Here is a 19,607-nt window from a genome sequence, read left to right on the forward strand (position 1 = left end):
TTGAGCAAAATTTGTTGGCAAATATTTTTGGGGTGAAAAAATAAATTTTGCAATGTTCAGAAGACCCCCTAAATGTTTGCTTTTTCCACATCTGTTCACTACCCTTCTCAGATGCTACTTTGAAGCATTATTTTTCAGTAAGAGGATGGCTCTTCCTGCTGACTACATTATTCAGCCAGAGATCACATATAGACAGTGTGATAATGTCACTGTACCCAATAGCCAAGGAGATTTGGCAACATGCCATCTCAAAGCCAAATCAGAGTGTGAGCAATTCTTTCTGCCCTCACTCTGAACAGAACACTTTCACCTTATTTTACTTTATTATTAATTATTATTTAAGCCATTTCAATATCTACCGCTTAATATATATAAAAATATCTAAGCGGTGTACAGAAGATAAAACAGCAAATATTATAAAAATATACAATAAAGCCACAACACAAATGCATGCATAACACAAATTAACAAATAAATATTAAAACAATTGCCCTGCACATCCCCACTCAACATCTCTCATATTTACCCCCTTAATAACTGCTGGAACAAGGAGAGGAACATGTTTCACAGGGGATAAATGTTTTCATGAAAATGTAACCCCTACTTTGACTCAATGCTAATTGTTATCTTTCACTTTTAGACAGGATAGAATTAGGGAAAAGATCCATAGGTTGCAATGATATATTCAACACCACTGTAACATGATTATAATCCCAACTTCAACAGACAATTGCCTTTTTTACCATTAGGATTCTTATCTTGTTCTCTCAACAGCTATAAACATCAAAACATTCACATAAGCAAATCACCCCAAGTACATCTATTAAAAAAAACAGAATGAAAACTGAAAGTTTTTATTTATCTATTACTGATAGTTTCATACAGAGAGAGAGAAAGATTTAACATTAGCCATGTAGGGAGCACAGTGTAAACTAAGAATTATTGGAAAACGTCTTAAAATAAATGCACAAAATTTTCACTTGACAGATGCATCCAAAGCACCCACAGTACAGTAGTTATACAGCAGAGATGGGGAACCCTTTTCAGGCAGCAGGTCATTTTGACAGCAACCCCATCTCCCTCCTTAGGTAATTTTGACAGATAGAGAGGGCCACTGACCTGTCAATCACCCAACATTGCAATGAGACCAGGTGACCCAAAGTATATTTTTTCCTTTGTAGGCTTAGCTTGAGCTGCTCCTACAAAGGAAGATCCTTTCCATTGCCACCTTGAAATCAAGCCAGCAATGCAAAGGAATATTTATGGATAGGAGTGGCTGTGCCTTGTTGTCACTGCTGACAGCAAGCCTTGCTTGCCAAGGAATAACTGGGAGATCATTTTAAGGCTCCCAATTGCCCACTGGCAGCTCTGTCTCTACCTGCCCCATACCTGATATTATGGATGATGTCAGGCGTTGGCCAGATGGGCATGGTTTGGGGAAAACAGCCTTGTGGGTCACACTGGAACCCATGCCAGGCCTAATTAGGTTTGCATGCAGGAGGTTCCCCAACCCTGTCAAATAAGGGCCTATCTGCTTGGGAACCTTTTATAAAGATACTAGCAAATAGAGTTTGTATTGTACAAGCGTAGATATGTTCCTGACTGCTACAGGAGAAGAGGGGAACCTCTTCCTCAACTGAAGATCTCACACTGTTCAAGTGGAGTGCACGTGGATCTGATTGGTGGCTGGTACTAATCCCTATATATATATGTATATGTGTGTGTATATATATACACACATATATATTGTATTTTATGTATTTTAATTTATTTTAATGTTTTTGTGATTTTATTGTTTACCATTTTATTATGTACATGTTTGATTTTATTTTTGTAAGCTGCCCTGAGTGCCCTATTATAGGGTACAAGGGCGGGATAGAAATATTTTAAATAAATAAATAAAAATAAATACCACTGGAACCCCACAGAAGCTATTATGAGCTTTCCATAGAAGAAAAAGTATAAAAAATAAATCATTGTTCAGAAGTGTGAAGGGGGAATCCCTTTTGCATGGCTTGTCCTATTTTCAAAGTTACATTCCAGGCTGCTATGGCAAATCCACCTTCCCAATCCCATATATGGTTTGGTTTGCTCTGGGCTACAGTACTAGCTGTTGCAAAAAGGTAGAGTTCATGTTCTGAGCTTTGAGGGGGAAGAATTAAAAGTGCCTTCTTTTTAGGTCTTCGCAATAATTAAGCTACACTTCACTACATATACACCAAATTTCACCTTTCTTTCTATGGCAGTAATGCCTTAAACACTTTAATATTGTCAGCGAGATGATCTGCTATCTAAAATAGGAGGGAAGAAATTCCTGTATTGTCAGGAATCTCTAAAAAGCCAGTCTGGAACAATTTAAGCAATTTATCAATGATTTTAGAGAAAACAATTCTTCTGTGTTTGAGAGAACAGGATTAGTCGTACAAGTCAAAACATTAAATTATCTCCATGTTTCTAAATTAAACAGAGCCAACAAGGGTTGTGGGTGGTTGCCTCTTTCCTATGAGCTGCATATCATACACTTCTTCCAAACAACAGAGACATGCTCTTTTACTGCCTCCAAGAGGAGAATTAGATGTATTGGCATGGGTTTGCCTGAAAACTTACCTAGCAAGTAAACATAGGCCTGCCTTTAATACTGCTTGGCATGAGCCTGCATAGATTTTTACAAACAAAAAAGACTCCACATTACTATATTACCCAGATCTTTACACAGGCTGTCCCCACCCCCCATCATTGGGAGGGAGTGTGGGGTGGGGAGAGAGGTGACATACGTGTGTATTACTATTGCAGTGTCTCCAAAAATTCTAGAATTTATTATACCATCTGTTCTGCTTCCCCAACCCAGCACAAAGTATCTGTTCTATAGGTTAGCAAATGGAGTCCAGACATTTGGTACCCAAATCCCAGGGGGACCTGCACCTATAGAATAACTGGCTACAAGCAATTGTCATCCCAAACGTTATTGGAAATGTACAAGAATCACTTCAGTGAGAAAGAGCTAGTTATGAATGAACAGAACAGTGAGAGTCAGTATGGTATAGTTACTAGAGTGTTGGACAAGGATTGCGGAGACTCAGATTCAAATCCCCATTCAACCGCTGGGTGATCTTGTGCAGGTCACTCATACTCAGTCTAATCTACCTCAAGGGTTATAGTAAGGACAAAATGAGATGGAGGAGAACTAAGATGGAGGAAAGGTGGGAAATCCTTGGAGGAAAGGTGATGTTTTTAGTTGCTGTAAACCGCCCAGAGAGCTTTGGTTATGGGGCGGTATACAAATACAATAAATAAATAAATAAATATAAGTAAAGCAAACAATATGTTAAAGAGGCACCAAGAGTGCCCTTTTAGTTAAACCAAATAGCAAAAAAAAAAAAGTGCTGCCATTATAAGCCCCAAAATTCTACAGCTTATAAAAATGGCATCTTTTGGAGCGGGGCATCTTTGCTGGTCCCAGATACTCCATCATTTCCACCTGGAATTGGGTCTCAAAGACCACGGAAAAGTGTGGATGCATAGAGGCTATGCTGTAAAGAAGCCCAATTTGTGCCACTGTACAACACCACTGCTGATCACAGGACACATCTGTGAAGGCATCAACTTTGGCTTCCAATTAGCTTTGTGTGAGAGAGCTTTAACTCTGTTCTTAGAAAGCAGTTTGATCACTAAACAATAAAAACTTTCCTCACACAAAGAAAAAGTGTTACACTTTAAGCACCCACCCAGAAGCCAGAGCCCTTTTCATCAAAACGTCTATGGCCAAAGTTACAGGGTTTTATTATCTGCCTCACAGGCAGTAAGAGTCCATACAGATGTATCATGTTTGCATCACAGGACGTCCAAGACACTTTGTTGTTCTTTACTGGCCTGAGACAAGACAAGAATGAAAACTGTTAGAATGTTCAGGATTAATGTTTTGCTCACCGTGGGGTCTTTAACAGGGAGGACGTGCAGAAAATCTGCTTTAATTGTTTTTGTTGCAAAAGAGTTAAGACGGGGTGGCGGAGAGGAAATAAAATGCATATGCAAGCCTTCCTACCACACACAGCACTGTGGTTAGGACTTGTCAGCATTTCTTACAGACATAGAATTGATTCATGCTGGAAACAGATACCCCAAAAGGCAGGGTGTACCAAAGAGTGATTCCTATCAGAAGAGAAAAAAAGGCCAACCTATGCATTTCAAATCTGAGAACAAGAAGACTGGAGAGTGTCCATTTATATGGCATAGAAGCTAATCTGGTACTCATCACTGAGATACATAATAATAATAATAAATTTAATTTTTGTGTCACCTATCTGGCCGAAGCCACTCTAGGCGACGTACAAACTAAAATTCAGTAAATTACAATACAATACAGATAAAATACAATAAAATCAGAACGATCATTAATCACAGCAGCATGAAATCAGTTAGGGCGATCAATAGATAATAAAATATCCCAAAGAAGTTAGCCCTCCCCGGAATTCCTACAACTGACTGTAATCACAACTGTTCACTCTTTTATTTCTTCAGAATGATCCACAATTTCACAATTTCAGAGATGTGATACCAAAGAGATTAGGGGACTTCATATGACCAAAACTTAGGGTTTAAGTTTCACTTAGCATCACAGTGCAAGGGTTCATGATATAATGGGATGGAATGATCAGAATGTCAGCTGGACATATAGTGAGACACACTTGTAACTATCCCTTTTGTAACTCGCACAGCTTAGCCTCAATGGCCTAGAGAGACTGAGGCCAGGCTACTTAGATAACACACTAAAGTAACAGAAGGATGCTACTTTTACTGTCCAGGACTTATACCGGTCTCAGAGCATGATATTTTAGTAGTATATGGGTGAAAACTGAAGTGGAAGAAGGTAGCAACATACACAGATTTCCATGCCGCATAATTACTGAAAGGCTTTCCCCCAGTCTTAGAAAAACCTACAGCACAATCCTTTCCACTCTCCACAGCTTTAGTCATGGTCTGCTTCTATTTTTCCTACTGCCCCCATAAACACATCTTCATTCTTGCAGAAAAGGAAGCAAAACACGCATGCAGTAGAATCAACGCCTCAAATGGCATATGGACAGAGACATATGTAGCATTGGTACACAAAAACTCACTTGCTACTCCTGATGCAATTTCGTACAGCAGTCCTCCTCCATCCGACTCTGGCTGAAAGACATGTGTGCCTGGGGGGGGGCTTCTCTCTTGTCGGATGAAGTTATATAGCAATGTTTTCACAAGTCTGCTAGTGTATGGAAGACTGAGAATACAAAAAAGAGCCACAAATGAGTTGCCATGGTACTAGAATCAAATGTAAATTTGTAACTCTCATCATCCTATTCACTGGGATCAATAACACTTTAACAAAATGATATAAAATTCCAAGGTTTAAATAGATTAAAAAATTGACAATAGGTCAGTAGGAGATACAGGCGAGAGTATTGCAGTCTAGATAACCAATAACTAGACCAGCCTTTCCCAACTAGTGGGCCACCAGATGTTGTTGGACCACAACTCCCATCAGCCTCAGCCAGCATTGCCAATGGTCAGGAAAGATGGGAATTGTGGTCCAACGACATCTGGTGGCCCACTAGTTTGGAAAGGCTGAACTAGACACAAGTATTTGAATGCCAAGCCCCCAACTGCAATCAGACATACTACTAAGCATGCATCTGATGGTCCTAGTCTATTGCCATTTTTAGAGCTTCCATTTTGTTAGGTGCCCCCCAGGCTTCCAAAGCTTAGTCAGGCATATTTGTTATGGAAGTTCATTGTCCCTTAACTAAACAGTAAAATTTGGCTGTCCCTGTTTCCATCCTATTTATAACGAAATAGCCAACAGCTACTCATTCATTCTTTTAAACGCTGTGGAGGAAAATGGCCAGCCTAGACAAGAGAGGTGTAAATTAGATATTCCATTACATATTCAATGCTTCCTTGATTCACAAGTCATTTGATTTCCGGAGTACTTAACTTAAATCAACCCTCCTTAGTATAAAGCAGGCGTAGCCAATGTGTGAAATTTAACTGAATCTCCTGTCAGCCCCAACTTGCATGGCCAATGGTCAGGCATGACAGGAGCTGTAGTCCAACAACAGCTGGAGGGAATCATGTTGGTTACCCTGCATAGCAAATGGAAAATTCATTTTAGAACATATTTTCCCAATTGGCTTTTTGCAAGATCTTTTTATTTATTTATTTATTTATTTAATGGGTTTTTGAACGATCTTTGTGTAATTTTTGAATTCTAACAAGTTATTTTATTTTATTGAATATTTATAAAATGCACTTTGTTAAAAAAAAGAAGGCAGTGTTCATAAAAAAATGCTAAGCTAAAATGATGAAACTGAGGTTATCATACTTTGGACACATATTGAGAAGAAATGATTTATTTATTCTTATTATTTATTATTTGATTTATATCCCGCCCTTCCTCGCAGCAGGAGCCCAGGGCAGCAAACAGAAATGCTAAAAACACTTTAAAACATCATAAAAAGGCCTCAAGATACATTAAAACAAATCAACGCTAAAAACAATTTTTTTAAAAAAGGGTTAAAAACATATTATTAAAGAAAACATATTAAAAACAGTTCTAACACAGACGCAGACCAGGACAGGTCTCAACTTAAAAGGCTTGTTGAAAGAGGAAAGTCTTCAAAAGGTGCCGAAAAGATAGCAGAGATGGCGCCTGCCTAATATTTATTTATGATTTACTAGAAAAGACAATAATTTTGAGAAAAACAGAAGGGAGTAGAAAAAGAGGAAGGCCAAATAAGAGATGGATTGATTCCATAAAGGAAGCCACAAACCTGAACTTACAAGATCTGAACAGGGTGGTTTATAACAGATGCTATTGGAGGTTGTTGATTCATAGGGTCGCCATAAGTCAAAATCAACTTGAAGGCACATAACAACAAATGGCAACATCAGTATAAACATCAATAGCATGTCAATAAACTGGTTGGTAAAAAAATTCCAAAGGCTTTTCTGACGAGTACAGTTTTGAGAAGACATCTAAAATAAGCAGGGATGATTCCCACCAAACTACTTTTGGCAAGGAGTTCCACAGGGCAGGCCTGCCACATTAAAGGCTTGGTTCCTAGTAAAAGGTATCCAAACCTCAGGGCTGTAGGGGACCACCAACACTGCCCCAACAGAAGATATATTTTGGAATATAATTAAGGTGATCAAGGTGGAATATAAAAAATATCTTAAGGGTTTATGGTCTGATGATTAAACAAAACTCATGGTTGACTGAGAGGAACCTCATAGAGTGCATTTAGTATTGCCACTATAAAGGTACAAAGTATTAGTCATTACCAAAACAAGCCTTCACTTTTAGAGGAGATACAATCAAGATTTAATGAAAGGTAAACTGCATAACAGGGGTGGGGAACCTCCAGCCTCTAAGCTGATCATGGCCCCCAAGGGGTTCAATTTGGCCCCCAGGGCCATTTCCCCCAAACCATGCTCACCCGCCCATCAGCTGATATCACTAGTGAGGGTGAGTGTTTGAAGGCACATTCCTATCTACCCTTCAGCTGATGGGCCAATTGGAATGTGCCTTCAATGCCCTCCACCATTTTCCTTCAGACCACAGAGGTTTGAGGGAGTAGCGTGGCGGGGAGTCATCTGAAAGCATGTTCCCATCCTAAGTGGATTGGAGCATGCCTTCAGGTTTGCTATAAAGTCCCAAAAATCAAGCCTTCAAAGGGAAGCATCACCTGTCATCACTACATTAACTTTGGCCTGCCAGAGATGGCAGATGAAGATCTGGCCCTTGGTCTGAAAAGGTTCCCCATCTCTGCTGTGTAATGAAAGAAAACTACATGATTAAAACCAAAAAGAATCTCCATGAGAAGTAGTGACCTACCATATTCTACAATCCTTCATCAAATCCTGTTTAAAAATGACCACTAACACCACCATCCACTTAGCCAAGGAAACTTCATGAATGCCAAGGTCACCAAATTTAAAAATATGGACCAAACTAGAGAACTATGCAATTAAGTACCCAAAGTTGGGACTTTGTCTCTTCAAAGAGCCGTCTGCTGGGCCACATAGCAAATTGTTTTTGAAACTGAAGCAATTTATGGTGTGGTACGAGAGGGGATCCTCCGTGGCACAGAGTGGTAAGCGGCGGTAACGCAGCCAAAGCTCTGCTCATGGCCGGAGTTCAATTCCAATGGAAGGAGGAAGTTGAATCTCCGGTAAAAGGGCTCGAGGTCCACTCAGCCTTCCATCCATCCGTGGTTGGTAAAATGAGTACCCGGAATATGCTGGGGGGTAAAGAAAGGCCAGGGAAGGAACTGGCAATTCCATCCCATATATACGGTCTGCCTAGTAAACGTCGCAAGACGTCACCCTAAGAGTTGGAAACGGCTCGCACTATAAGTGCGGGGACACCGTTACTTTTAGGAGAGGGTAACAAATCTGCTGTTCAACAGAAAAAAAGTTGAAAATACCCAAAGGAATGCACAAGTCTCTAGGCTTGCTTGCCTGAAGAAGCTATCTTAAACCCACCACAGTGCTTACATTTGCATTTTGCAAAATAAGTACTTGCTATGGTTGTCCATGCACACTGAAAGCTTTTTCTAACTGCATTTATCATCATAAAGAAAGTGAAACCCTTGGTGTCACCTTCCCCACTGTTGTACATATTGGTCAATAATCTCAATAGTCAACTGAATTTGCCTATGCCTCAGCTTATTAAAGGGGATGGAAACAGTGGAGACAACTTCATTTAGAGAAGTAAGGGGGCTACTGGGAATTTCTGGGAATTTCTCGTGACTGCAGTCTCAGACAACAAAAAATTAGTTAACGTATGGTTTACACTTGGCATCATAATCCTGATTTAAGCTACAAACTACAAACTCCTCACCCCTGAATTATGCAGGATGTATTTATTCACAGAAAGGAAATAAACATCAGATTCCATGCTTATGACATATTGGCTACATAATAGCATTTTTCTAGCACATGCTGTTATGACTATAATCACTTTCTTCTTGGTGTTTTAGTGGTAAAGAAGAGATATGTACAACATAAACAAAAACAAGCCACTAAACATATTTAGAAAAGAGTTGCTGTTAATATGGTGCAAGAGTTGCATGGTTGCACTCGAACATGGGAGATTATCTAGGTCCAAGTTAAAATCCTCACTTATCCATGAAACTCATTGTCTCACAACCCAACTTTCCTGCAAGTCAGTGCTTCTCAAATTCTTTTGGACTCTGGCCCCACCTTCTAAACATACCCCACCTCTTCAGGGACCCAATCTGCGGTGGGATCCAGAGAGCTCCATAAAGAAGCTATAGCCATAAAGAAAATTTGAAAAAAGTCCTAGTATGCGCATAGAATGTCTGAGTGAACTTACAGGTCTCTTTGGATATCATTCCAAGATGTTTTTTTTAAAAAAAGAATTTAAATAAGAGTTTCAGTTTACAGTATTAGACACATTGTTAACAAATTCAAAAAAATAAACAGGGCACTGCATTCTGTGCACAGTTAACCAAAATCCAAATCACAAAGAATCCCCAGCTGGTTTATTTATTTATTTGAAAACCTATCATATATTCCAGGGGGTGGGGAATAGCATGGATTCTCAGTGAAGCAGCTCCCCCTATATAAGAGGGACAGGGACAAGGGCTCTGGACTTGCCTCTGAATCAGGCTCCCATGGTCTGCCACTATTAGCCCTGTTTCATTGGAGTCTGGGGTCAGGAGACCAGCAGGAATACTGCAATGAGGAAGCAGCAACCAAGGGTTGCAGTTGGAAGGACAATATGTTCTCTTCCTGTTGCTGCCCAGCTGCTAAAGGTGAAATGCCCCTTCTCAAATGGTCCACACAGCTGACAAAGATTGTAAATGTTCAGCCTCTGATAGCCACACTGACAACCCTTCACACCCTGTCCCTTAAACCAGGGGTGGGAGAACCTTGGCCCTCCAGAAGTTGCTGAACTACAACTCCCATCAGCCCCAGCAAGGGAGTTGTAGTTCAACAACTTCTGGAGGGTCAAAGGTTCTCCACCCTTGCCTTACCTATTAACGGATTTCTCATCTCACCCCCATCGCCCACAAAGGAAACCCACCCCACCGTTTGAGAAACAGTGCCACAGGTGATGGTGAACAAATAAATGAAATAAAAATTGTGAAGCATTTTGTTCAATTAAAAAGGTTCTACAATTTTTAAAAATTGTTCTATACCTGCTGAACCTTCCATACTCGCCAGGATTACACATATTTATTATAAAGTGGGATTGTATGAACAGACTCTCACACATGTATAGATATAGATATATAGATAAAGATATATTTATTATTTAATTTGTATCCCACCCTTCCTCCCAGTAGGAGCCCAGGGCGGCAAACAAAGCGCTAAAAACACTTTAAAACATCATAAAAACAGATCTTAAAATACATTAAAACAAAACAGCGTTAAAAACATTTTAAAAACACTTTTTAAAAGGATTAAAAACATTATTAAAAACATATTAAGGAATTCTAACACAGACGCAGGCTGGGATAGGTCTCAACCTAAAAGGCTTGTTGAAAGAGGAAAGTCTTCAAAAGGTGCCGAAAAGATAGCAGAGATGGCACCTGCCTAATATTCTATGTATTTTATACATAAAGTACTTTACATTTAACATCAGCATCTATTTTTACTCCCTTGGCACACTTCTATTTAGATAAGCTGAACATTTTCTCATCTCCCAGAGTTGTAAGATTCAGTTCACGATCAGTTTAAGAGATACAGTAGGTCCCCACTCATACGGTGGGTTATGTTCCAGACCCCCACCTAAAAGTGAAACCCGCTGAAAAGCGGAACTCATTCAATCGAATGGCGCCTGATGCCCGAAAAATGCCATAAAATCGGAACAAGCACCGTATGAGTGGGGCCTTACTCTAACTGAAAGCCGACGTATTAGTGGAACGCTGCAAAGTGAGCTGCCGAAAAGTGGGGCCCTACTGTACTTTGGTATCAGAGCTACAATGAAACATTTATAATATTGAGATGGCAAATACAAGAACTTGGCAAACTCCAGTAATAAAAACCATCTACATAGAAAGTGGCACTGTGGTTTGACATACCATCGACCACGCATGAGGTATTTGTGAATGATGCTTTCCCGCAGAATTTCCTTGTGGAAAAGTTGGCAAGAGAGGAAAACAACCAAAGTCGTCACAGCTTCTAGAGAAATGCTGTATGTTATGTCTCTGCAAGGAAAAAATAATAGTAAGAGGATTAATGAAACCAATGAATATATATTTACGAGCTGAATTTTTCAATTATGTGCAAATACTTAAAATGAATGTGTTTGTAATAAGCCTGGTGCAAAGGAGTCCTTGAGAATAAGAAAAGACCCCCAGCCCCTGTCAACAATAAGTCTCAGACGGTCTTCAAGATGAATGCAGTGAATTGAGAATAAACTATTCAATACAGTCCCATTTCTAGCTCTCTCATTGTTTCATCTTAAGTTCCAATAGCCACCACCCTTCTTTTGTCTTATCAATAATTTAAATGGAACACACTATGATTTTTTTATTTACTACATTTATATCCAGCCTTTTCTCCAAGCACCTCAAGGCACTGTACATTGTTTTTACACACACACACACACACCATTTCATCCTGTAACAGTGCTACAAGATAGGTTAGGGTGAGAGAGAGCTATTGGCCCAAGTTCACCAAAACACCTTCATGGCTCAGTGGGGATTTGAGCCCCAGCCCCGGTCTCCCTGGCCCTATTCAACAATCTCTAACCACTACAGTGCACTGACTCTCATGTATTTTCTTTGCTTTGGTTTGTCTGAAATATGGGGCCTCATTATTACAACTACTACTATTTCCTATAAAATGCCCACATTCAGCTAGACAATGTGTGAGACATGCTGCTGCCAAATATAGCATCCCCATAATGTAGAGGATTTTTGCCCCCACCCCATGTTGTGACATCATATTGTGTGCTTCTCCACCCAACAGTGGCAGATGTGGAAACACAACACTTTCAAGCCACACAGTAAGTAGTAAGTAATCCTACACATAACAAGGGGGGATGGGACTCAACACAGGTTGCGCATAATGTGTACCTCCAAACATAAGACAAAAAAGGAACACTTAGCAATTTATTTAGTCAGAAAATATCTAAACCGCTCAACATTAAAAATATTTAAGTGATATACAATGTAAGTGTTCTCTTGAAAGGACAATAAACTTATTCAAGAGATGTGCTACACGCAAATATTTAAGACAAAGGAACTGCCTTGGTATTTGAAGCATGTTAGTTAATAGCAAGAAACTGGAGTGTTTCAACTATCAAAAAAATGTTCTCCAACATATTTTTTCTAATAAATGGAATGCTTCACAAATGTGTGCCATCCTTGTGCAGTTTTCTAGCATCACCTTTGAAATAAGTATCCTTGTGCTTTGTTCTTTATAAGTTTCCCCAGTCAGATAAGAGATGCTCCTGGAAAAACAGCTCCTACCCCATGTGGCAAAGATGTCTGTATTATTTATTTATTTGTTTGTTTGTTTCATATACCGCCCTTCCACCCAGTAGGAGCCCAGGGTGGCAAACAAAACCACTAAAAAAACTCTGAAACTTTAAAATATATTAAAGCAAAACATATTTTTTTTAAAAAAAGCTTTAAAAACATTTTAAAAAGCAATTCCAACACAGACGCAGACTGGGATAAGGTCTCTACTTAAAAGGCTTGTTGTAAGAGGAAAGTCTTCTAAAGGCACCAAAAAGATAACAGAGATGGCGCCTGTCTAATATTTAAGGGGAGGGAATTGCAAAGGGTAGGTGCCACAACACTTAAAGTCCACTTCCTATGTTGTACGGAGCAGCCCTCACCTGCAGAGTTCAGTGATCAATTGGGTATATAAGGGATAATAAGGGATGATCTTTCAGGTATCCTGGTCCCAAGCTGTATAGGGCTTTGTACACCAAAACCAGAACCTTGAACATGGTCTGGTAGCTAATGGGAAGCCAGTGCAATTCTTTCAGCAGCAGGGTTACATGTCGGCAATACCCTACCCCAATGAGCAGTCGCACCACCACATTTTGCATCAGCTGCAGCTTCCAGACCAACCTCAAGGACAGCCCCACAATGCAGAGCATTACAGTAATCCCGCCTGGAGGTTACCAGTGCATGGACAACAGTGGTTAAGCTATCCCGGTCCAGAAATGGCTGCAGCTGTCTTACCAACCAAAGCTGGTAAAAGGCACTCCTAGCCACTAAGGTTACCTGGACCTCTAGTGACAAAGATGGATCCAGGAGCACCCCCAGGCTACAAATCTGCTCTTTCAGAGGGAGTATGACCCCCATCCAAAGCAGGCAAATGACCAATTATCCAAACTTGGGAACTACCAACCCACAGTGCCTCCATCTTGCTAGGATTCAGACTCAGTTTATTGGCCCTCATCCAGCCAACCACTGAATTCAGGCACCAGTACAGGACTTGCACAGCCTCTCCTGATTCAGAACTGGATATCATCAGCGTACTGCTGACACCTTGCCCCAAATCTCCTGATGACCGCTCCCAAGGGCTTCATATAGATGTTAAACAGCATGGGGGATAAGATGGTACCCTGTGGCACCTCACAGAACAACTGCCAGGGGGCCAAAAGACAATCACTCAATGCTATTCTCCAAAAATGACTCTGGAGATAGTATTGGAACCACTGTAAAACAATGCCTCTAATACCCATCTCACCAAGTCGCCCCAGAAGGATACCACGGTCAATGGTATCAAAAGCTGCTGAGAGATCAAATAAGAGTAACAGGGTCAAACTCCCCCGTCCTTCTCCCGAAAAAGATCATCTATCAGGGCAACCAAGACCGATGCAGTCCCATAACCAGGCTTGAACCCAGATTGGAATGGGTCAAGATAATCTGTTTCATCCAAGAGTACTTGCAATTGCTGTGCCACAATCATCTTGTGCAATTCTTTCTAAAAGGGGGATATTTGCAACCAGGTGGTAGTTGTCACAAACCAGTGGGTCCGGGATGCACTTTTCACGAGCAAATGGATCACCACCTCTCTCAGGGTGGCTGGGACCACTCCTTCCCACACTGAAGCATTGACTGTACCCTGGATCCACTAAGTCATATCCCCTTGGCAACTTTAATAAGTCAAGAACTGCAAGGGTTGAGAGGACACGTTGCTGGTTGCATCGTCACAAGCAACTTGTCCATGTCATCAGGCTGCATCAATTGAAATGCACTGGACACCTCACTGGGGACTACAGTAGATGTGGATGGGGCATCAAGACTGCTATGGAGGCGAGCAACCTTTCCCCCAAAGTGCCTTGCAAACCATTCACGGTGGGATTCTGAGGGTCTGAAATTCCATTTCCTGGAGGTGATGTCAGCAGACCCCTGACAATACAGAAAAGCTCCACTGGATGGCTATGTGAGGATGCAATGGTGGCAGAGAAGTGGGCGTTCTTCACCGCTCTCACCGTCACACAGTAGGCATGATTATGATGTTTTGCTTGTGCCTGATCAGCATCACAGCACATCTTTTGCCATTTGCACTCTAGCCGTTGTTCATCCTGTTTCTTTGTCCAAAGCTCCCTGGTGTACGGTGCAAGCCAGGCTCCACAATGCTAGAGAGGGCACTCAAGGGCAACCATGTTAAGAGCCCAATGCATCTCGTTGTTCCACAGCTTGACAAGGGCTTCAACAAGATCACCTGCTCTATCTACTGGGAACTCCCCCAGGGCATTCAGGAATCCAGTGGATTCCATTAGCCTCCGGGGGCGGACCATCTTAATCTGTGCACCACCCCTGCAGGGGAGGATCGGAGCAATAAGTCTAAACCTCTCCAAGAAGTGGTCTGACCATGACAATGGGGTGACACCCACCACCCCATCTCCAGAACACCCCTTCCTTCATCTGGAGCAAAGACCAAGTCGAGGGTGTGCCCTGCCTTATGTGTCAGGCAGTTTTCATGGTCACCATTCCAGAAAGTACAAAAATATAACATTCAATATAATGGTCACCTTATATTGTTCACTTTTTAAATACAAGCCTACCCGATTCTTACTTTTAGTATGCAGAAGTGGTATCTTTATGGTTAATAATTTTCTCTTTAACTTTAATATATGTTGCCAGGATGGCAGAGATATTCCACAAGGTATAACTATAGATTGGCCGGCATTGGCTTCTTTTTGCCATTTCTTATTCTTCAACTTCCACCCAAAGCATTATGGGTTAAAACTTCATGAATTTAGGAAGATTGCCAGCATAGGCCATTTCATGTTGCAAGTTTCAAATAATACAGGAACAGGGTTTAATTGCCATACTTCTGGTAGATCCACCAGAAAAGGTGAAAGGGATGTCATTTAAAACACCGAAAAGCAAAATGAGTATCTGGTTATTGGTCTCAGTGTATAAATACAAGGACTCAATGTGAACATGATCTTTCCTCTTGGCATAGCTCCCAAAATTAACACCCACTAATGGCAAATATGCATGCAAGGAATACACTAGTTACAGCCATCAAGAAATGTTTGGGAAACCTCCCAATTTACTTTTTTTTAAAGCAAAAGTCCAACTATGACCTTATCTGCCACCCTATTCTTAATGAAAATAACAGGAAATATTTACAGTTAATTCTCCCACCTCCACAGAAAGGAAGGGAGTGCATTCAGAAGCTACAAGAGGGAATTAAGATCCCTTGTTCACAAGTCATTTCATGGTCTTTGGTTAAACCTCAGATACTCAGTATATTGATTTCTGCTCCCTCCCTCCCTTTATATTCAATTGTTAAAAACATTTTGGTTTAATATGTTGTATTAAGGGCTTTCCATTTTCTAACAAGCCATAGAACCTACACAATTAAGGAGCAGCCTGGGTCTTGACTCCTGTGCATTCTTGCCTTCGGATGCTAGGAGGCACTATAACTCACGTGATGGCATGCTACCTGGGGAAAACCTACACACGCCTTATTATACTGGCAGAAAGCAATTCAGCCAACTTTATTTTAACATGACTGTGGTCCTATAATTCAAATGTAAAAATAAAAATCATCTATATGTGGTATGAAAGAAAAGTATTTGCCTCTCTGTCTCCCTCTCTCTCCACTGTATATATGTTTTTCTGGACTTTTTAACATCATGATTTACTCTTACAAACTGGCTGCATTCAGACATAAAGGCAAACCATGGTTTGCAGTTTATGAGCACAAGCAGGCTTGTGATGGCATTCTTCTCTTTCCTTTACACATGAAATGAAATTAGGTGCTTCCTAAGTTGGTTAATAGAAAAAACTCAGCTTGCTGTTGCATCCCAGCACAGCAACCATATTTTGCTGCATTTGGATGCAACAGCAAACACTGGTTTGCCATTAACCCAAGATAGGAACCTTCTAATCTCCTTCCTTTATACATAGAGGAAGAGGAGGAGAGAACACATGAGATCAAGGTTGTTCATGCTAATAACAGCAACCATAGTTTGCCATTAAGTCTGAAAGCAGCCAGTGGTTGCATTCAGACATCACACTAAACCATAATTTAGATCAATGTGAATGACCTGAGTCATAGCAAGCCTCAAGCCTCCTTGCGGCTTCTATTTCTCCACCTTTTATTTAGCTGGAAGAAGTTCAAAAGCTTTCATTTTCTGCTTTTTTCAGGTTGGCTTTTTCAAACAAACGAGAGCTAATCTTAATCACATTTTGTTAATCAGATGTGGAAATGAAAGCTTCTGAACTCCTATTTTCAGCAACATGGGAGCAGGAGAAACATAGGAGGAACTCAAGCCCAAGACTTGCTGCAGTTCATTCGCATCATGCTAAACTATGATTTAGTAAGATGTCTCAACATACTGTCTATTAGGTACATATTAAAGCAGCTCTTGCAGTTTTAGGTTTAATTTTAACATTTCAAGGTTCTGTCAGATACCCTTTAAAAAAAATTGGAGGTGGGCAGTAGGTGAAGCTTCCGATGCCCATTAGCCTGGGCACACAGAACAGTTGTGTGATCTGAAAAGCCTAGAACTCTTTCTAAGCATTTCCACTACCCATTATATTTAATGGTCTTCAAAGTGCTGACCAACCTTGTTTCTTAAAAAACAACATCATCTATAATTCTGGCAGAATGACTGGTAGAAAGAGATTTAAACATTACCCGCACACATATCCAGATGGCAGAGACATATAATAAATAAAGCAAATAAAAGCCTCTGGGATCTCTGACATGTTAAAGCCTTGCATGAATGTTTTGAATTAGTAGTATCACTCAGAGAACTACATTTTTTAAAGCGTTCATTTGCACACCATTAAAATATCAGAAAAATTGGTATAGGCAAAACTATCAAAATCCCTTATTTTGACCTGAAATTCTATTTTTATGTATTGCATTTAATATAATGAGTTGTTTGATTAGCTCTAGAACACGCACTCTATTTTGGTGGCTTCACTTTCTAGATTTCTCACCCAGACATCTAACCCCAATGGGTCACTTTCCCTAGCAAACCGCCTTCAGTAAATTTCATTCCTAGAAACAGAACAATTTTGGTCTCAGAACAGTGGCATTCTTCCCCAAGAGTATCCTATTTAAAGAAAAGTAGTCACCTGGGTGACTGATATGCAACAACCCAACAGGCAAGGTGAGGTGCCATTAATTTAGCTATAACCTGCTCTCAGTTCAGCCCAGGGTCTTAGGCAAAGGTCTTTACCACTTCAACCATTCCATATCACAAATTGCTTTTGACAATTCTTTCACAATCTCTTGCCATTCAGCATTTTTTGAGGGGATGAGGTTGCTACTGTTCAAGAAATGACAATCTACTGCACCCTTAGGCTCCTCGAACTAATTTCATAGAACTCTGGAGCCTGGTGATTTTTATAGGGCTTGACTGTGGTTGCAGACTGTTTTCAAATGGGGTGACGCGCTATCACTCGTCTCCATACAGCCCCTGCCTTCCAACAAAGAGAATTATTTATGAATGTGCCTATACCACTCAATCTTCTCACCTCTCAGCATTTCTTCTAATCTGTCCCAGACAGAAGTATCACTGCTCCAGGAAGTACCAACAATGCCTCTTTGCATAACAGAATGACTTTTCTAAATCATGCCCAAATTCATTAGACAACAACTACCCAAAAATTAACGTAATGACAACACGACCATGTTTCATGACATGGTTTCCAAAGAAATCAGCTGTGCCTTTATTAGGATACTAAATGGCTATTCAAAGTCCAAGTGATCAGTAATGTGAAAAATAAAAGGGCTCCAACAGAAAAACCTGAACTTCAGCGGCTAATCTGAGAAAGACAGAAAACAAATTCTACTGATATTTTTCAAGGCTAGACAATACATAGAGAGCCAGTGCTGTGTAGTGGTTAAGGTGCTGCACTACGACCTGGGAGACCAGGGTTCGAATCCCCACACAGCCATGAAGCTCACTGAGTGACCTTGGGCCAGTCACTGCCTCTCAGCCTCAGAGGAAGGCAATGGTAAAACCACCTCTGAATAGTACTTACCATGAAAAACCTATTCATAGGGTCGCCATAAGTCGGGATCGACTTGAAGGCAGTCCAGAGAAAGACAGTACATATACCAATAAGGAGGTAACCAAACACAAGGACAGTTCAGAAAGCCTCACTTGGGTGGGGGTACCCCAATTTTTACTATAAATCAGATTTGGACAAAAGGATGTGCAACTTTGCTGCTTTTTCCAAAAGGAAAAGTGAAGGAAAATGTAGCTTTGAAAGCAAAGCATCCAAAATTATTCCAGCCTCTATGTGCATACAAACTAGCTGTAATTTATTTTATTTCATTATTTATTTATTTATTTCATTAAACTTATAGACTGCCCCATAGCCGAAGCTCTCTGGGCGGTTCACAAGACAAGAAACATCAAAAATACAATAAACGTGTAGCAATATAAACAAGTTAAAAGTTTAAAATGTTAAAAAATTAAAAACAGTATCAGCGCATACAAACATGTTAAAAAGCCTGGGTGAAGAGAAAAGTTTTAACCTGGCGCCGGAAAGATAGTAACGTTGGCGCCAGGCGTATCTCCTCTGGGAGATCGTTCCACAGTTCGGGGGCCACCACAGAAAAAGCCTTTTTCCGCATTGCCACCCTCCAAGCTTCCCTGTAAGTAGGAACTTGGAGGAGGGTCTTTGATGATGAGCGTAGTGTACAGGCAGGTTCGTAACGGGGAAGGCGTTCCAACAGGTATTGTGGTCCTGTGCCATGTAAGGCTTTGTAGGTCAAAACCAGCACTTTGAACCGGGCCCGGAAACAAATAGGCAGCCAGTGCAAGCGGGCCAGAATCGGTGTTATGTGGTCAAACCGTCTGGTCCCCGTGAGCAGTCTGGCCGCTGCATTCTGCACAAGCTGCAGTTTCCGAACCATCTTCATAGGCAGCCCCACGTAGAGCGCATTGCAGTAATCTAATTTCGAGGTTACCAGCGCATGAACTACTGAAGCGAGGCTCTCTCTGTCCAGATAGGGGCGTAGCTGGGCCACCAGTCGAAGCTGGTAAAAAGCACCCCGTGCCACCAAGGCTATCTGAGCCTCAAGTGACAGGGATGGATCTAAAAGAACTCCCAAGCTACGAACCTGCTCCTTCAGGGGGAGTGCAACCCCTT

General features: G+C 40.8%; 1 protein-coding gene across 5 annotated transcripts in view; it reads right to left on the reverse strand.

The window, feature by feature from the left end:
* Positions 1–19,607, reverse strand: part of DYM (dymeclin) — a 282,022-nt gene that overhangs the window by 187,047 nt on the left and 75,368 nt on the right. For all 5 annotated transcript variants that reach the window (XM_061614422.1, XM_061614383.1, XM_061614393.1 and 2 more), the window contains 2 exons: positions 11,091–11,216; positions 5,118–5,260 (listed from right to left, as the gene is read on the reverse strand). In XM_061614422.1, the coding sequence (XP_061470406.1) occupies positions 5,118–5,260; positions 11,091–11,216 (269 nt within the window). The remainder of the gene's footprint in view (positions 1–5,117; positions 5,261–11,090; positions 11,217–19,607) is intronic.

The sequence above is a fragment of the Rhineura floridana genome, chromosome 1 (assembly GCF_030035675.1).
Source record: "Rhineura floridana isolate rRhiFlo1 chromosome 1, rRhiFlo1.hap2, whole genome shotgun sequence".
Classification (NCBI taxonomy): Eukaryota; Metazoa; Chordata; class Lepidosauria; order Squamata; family Rhineuridae; genus Rhineura; species Rhineura floridana.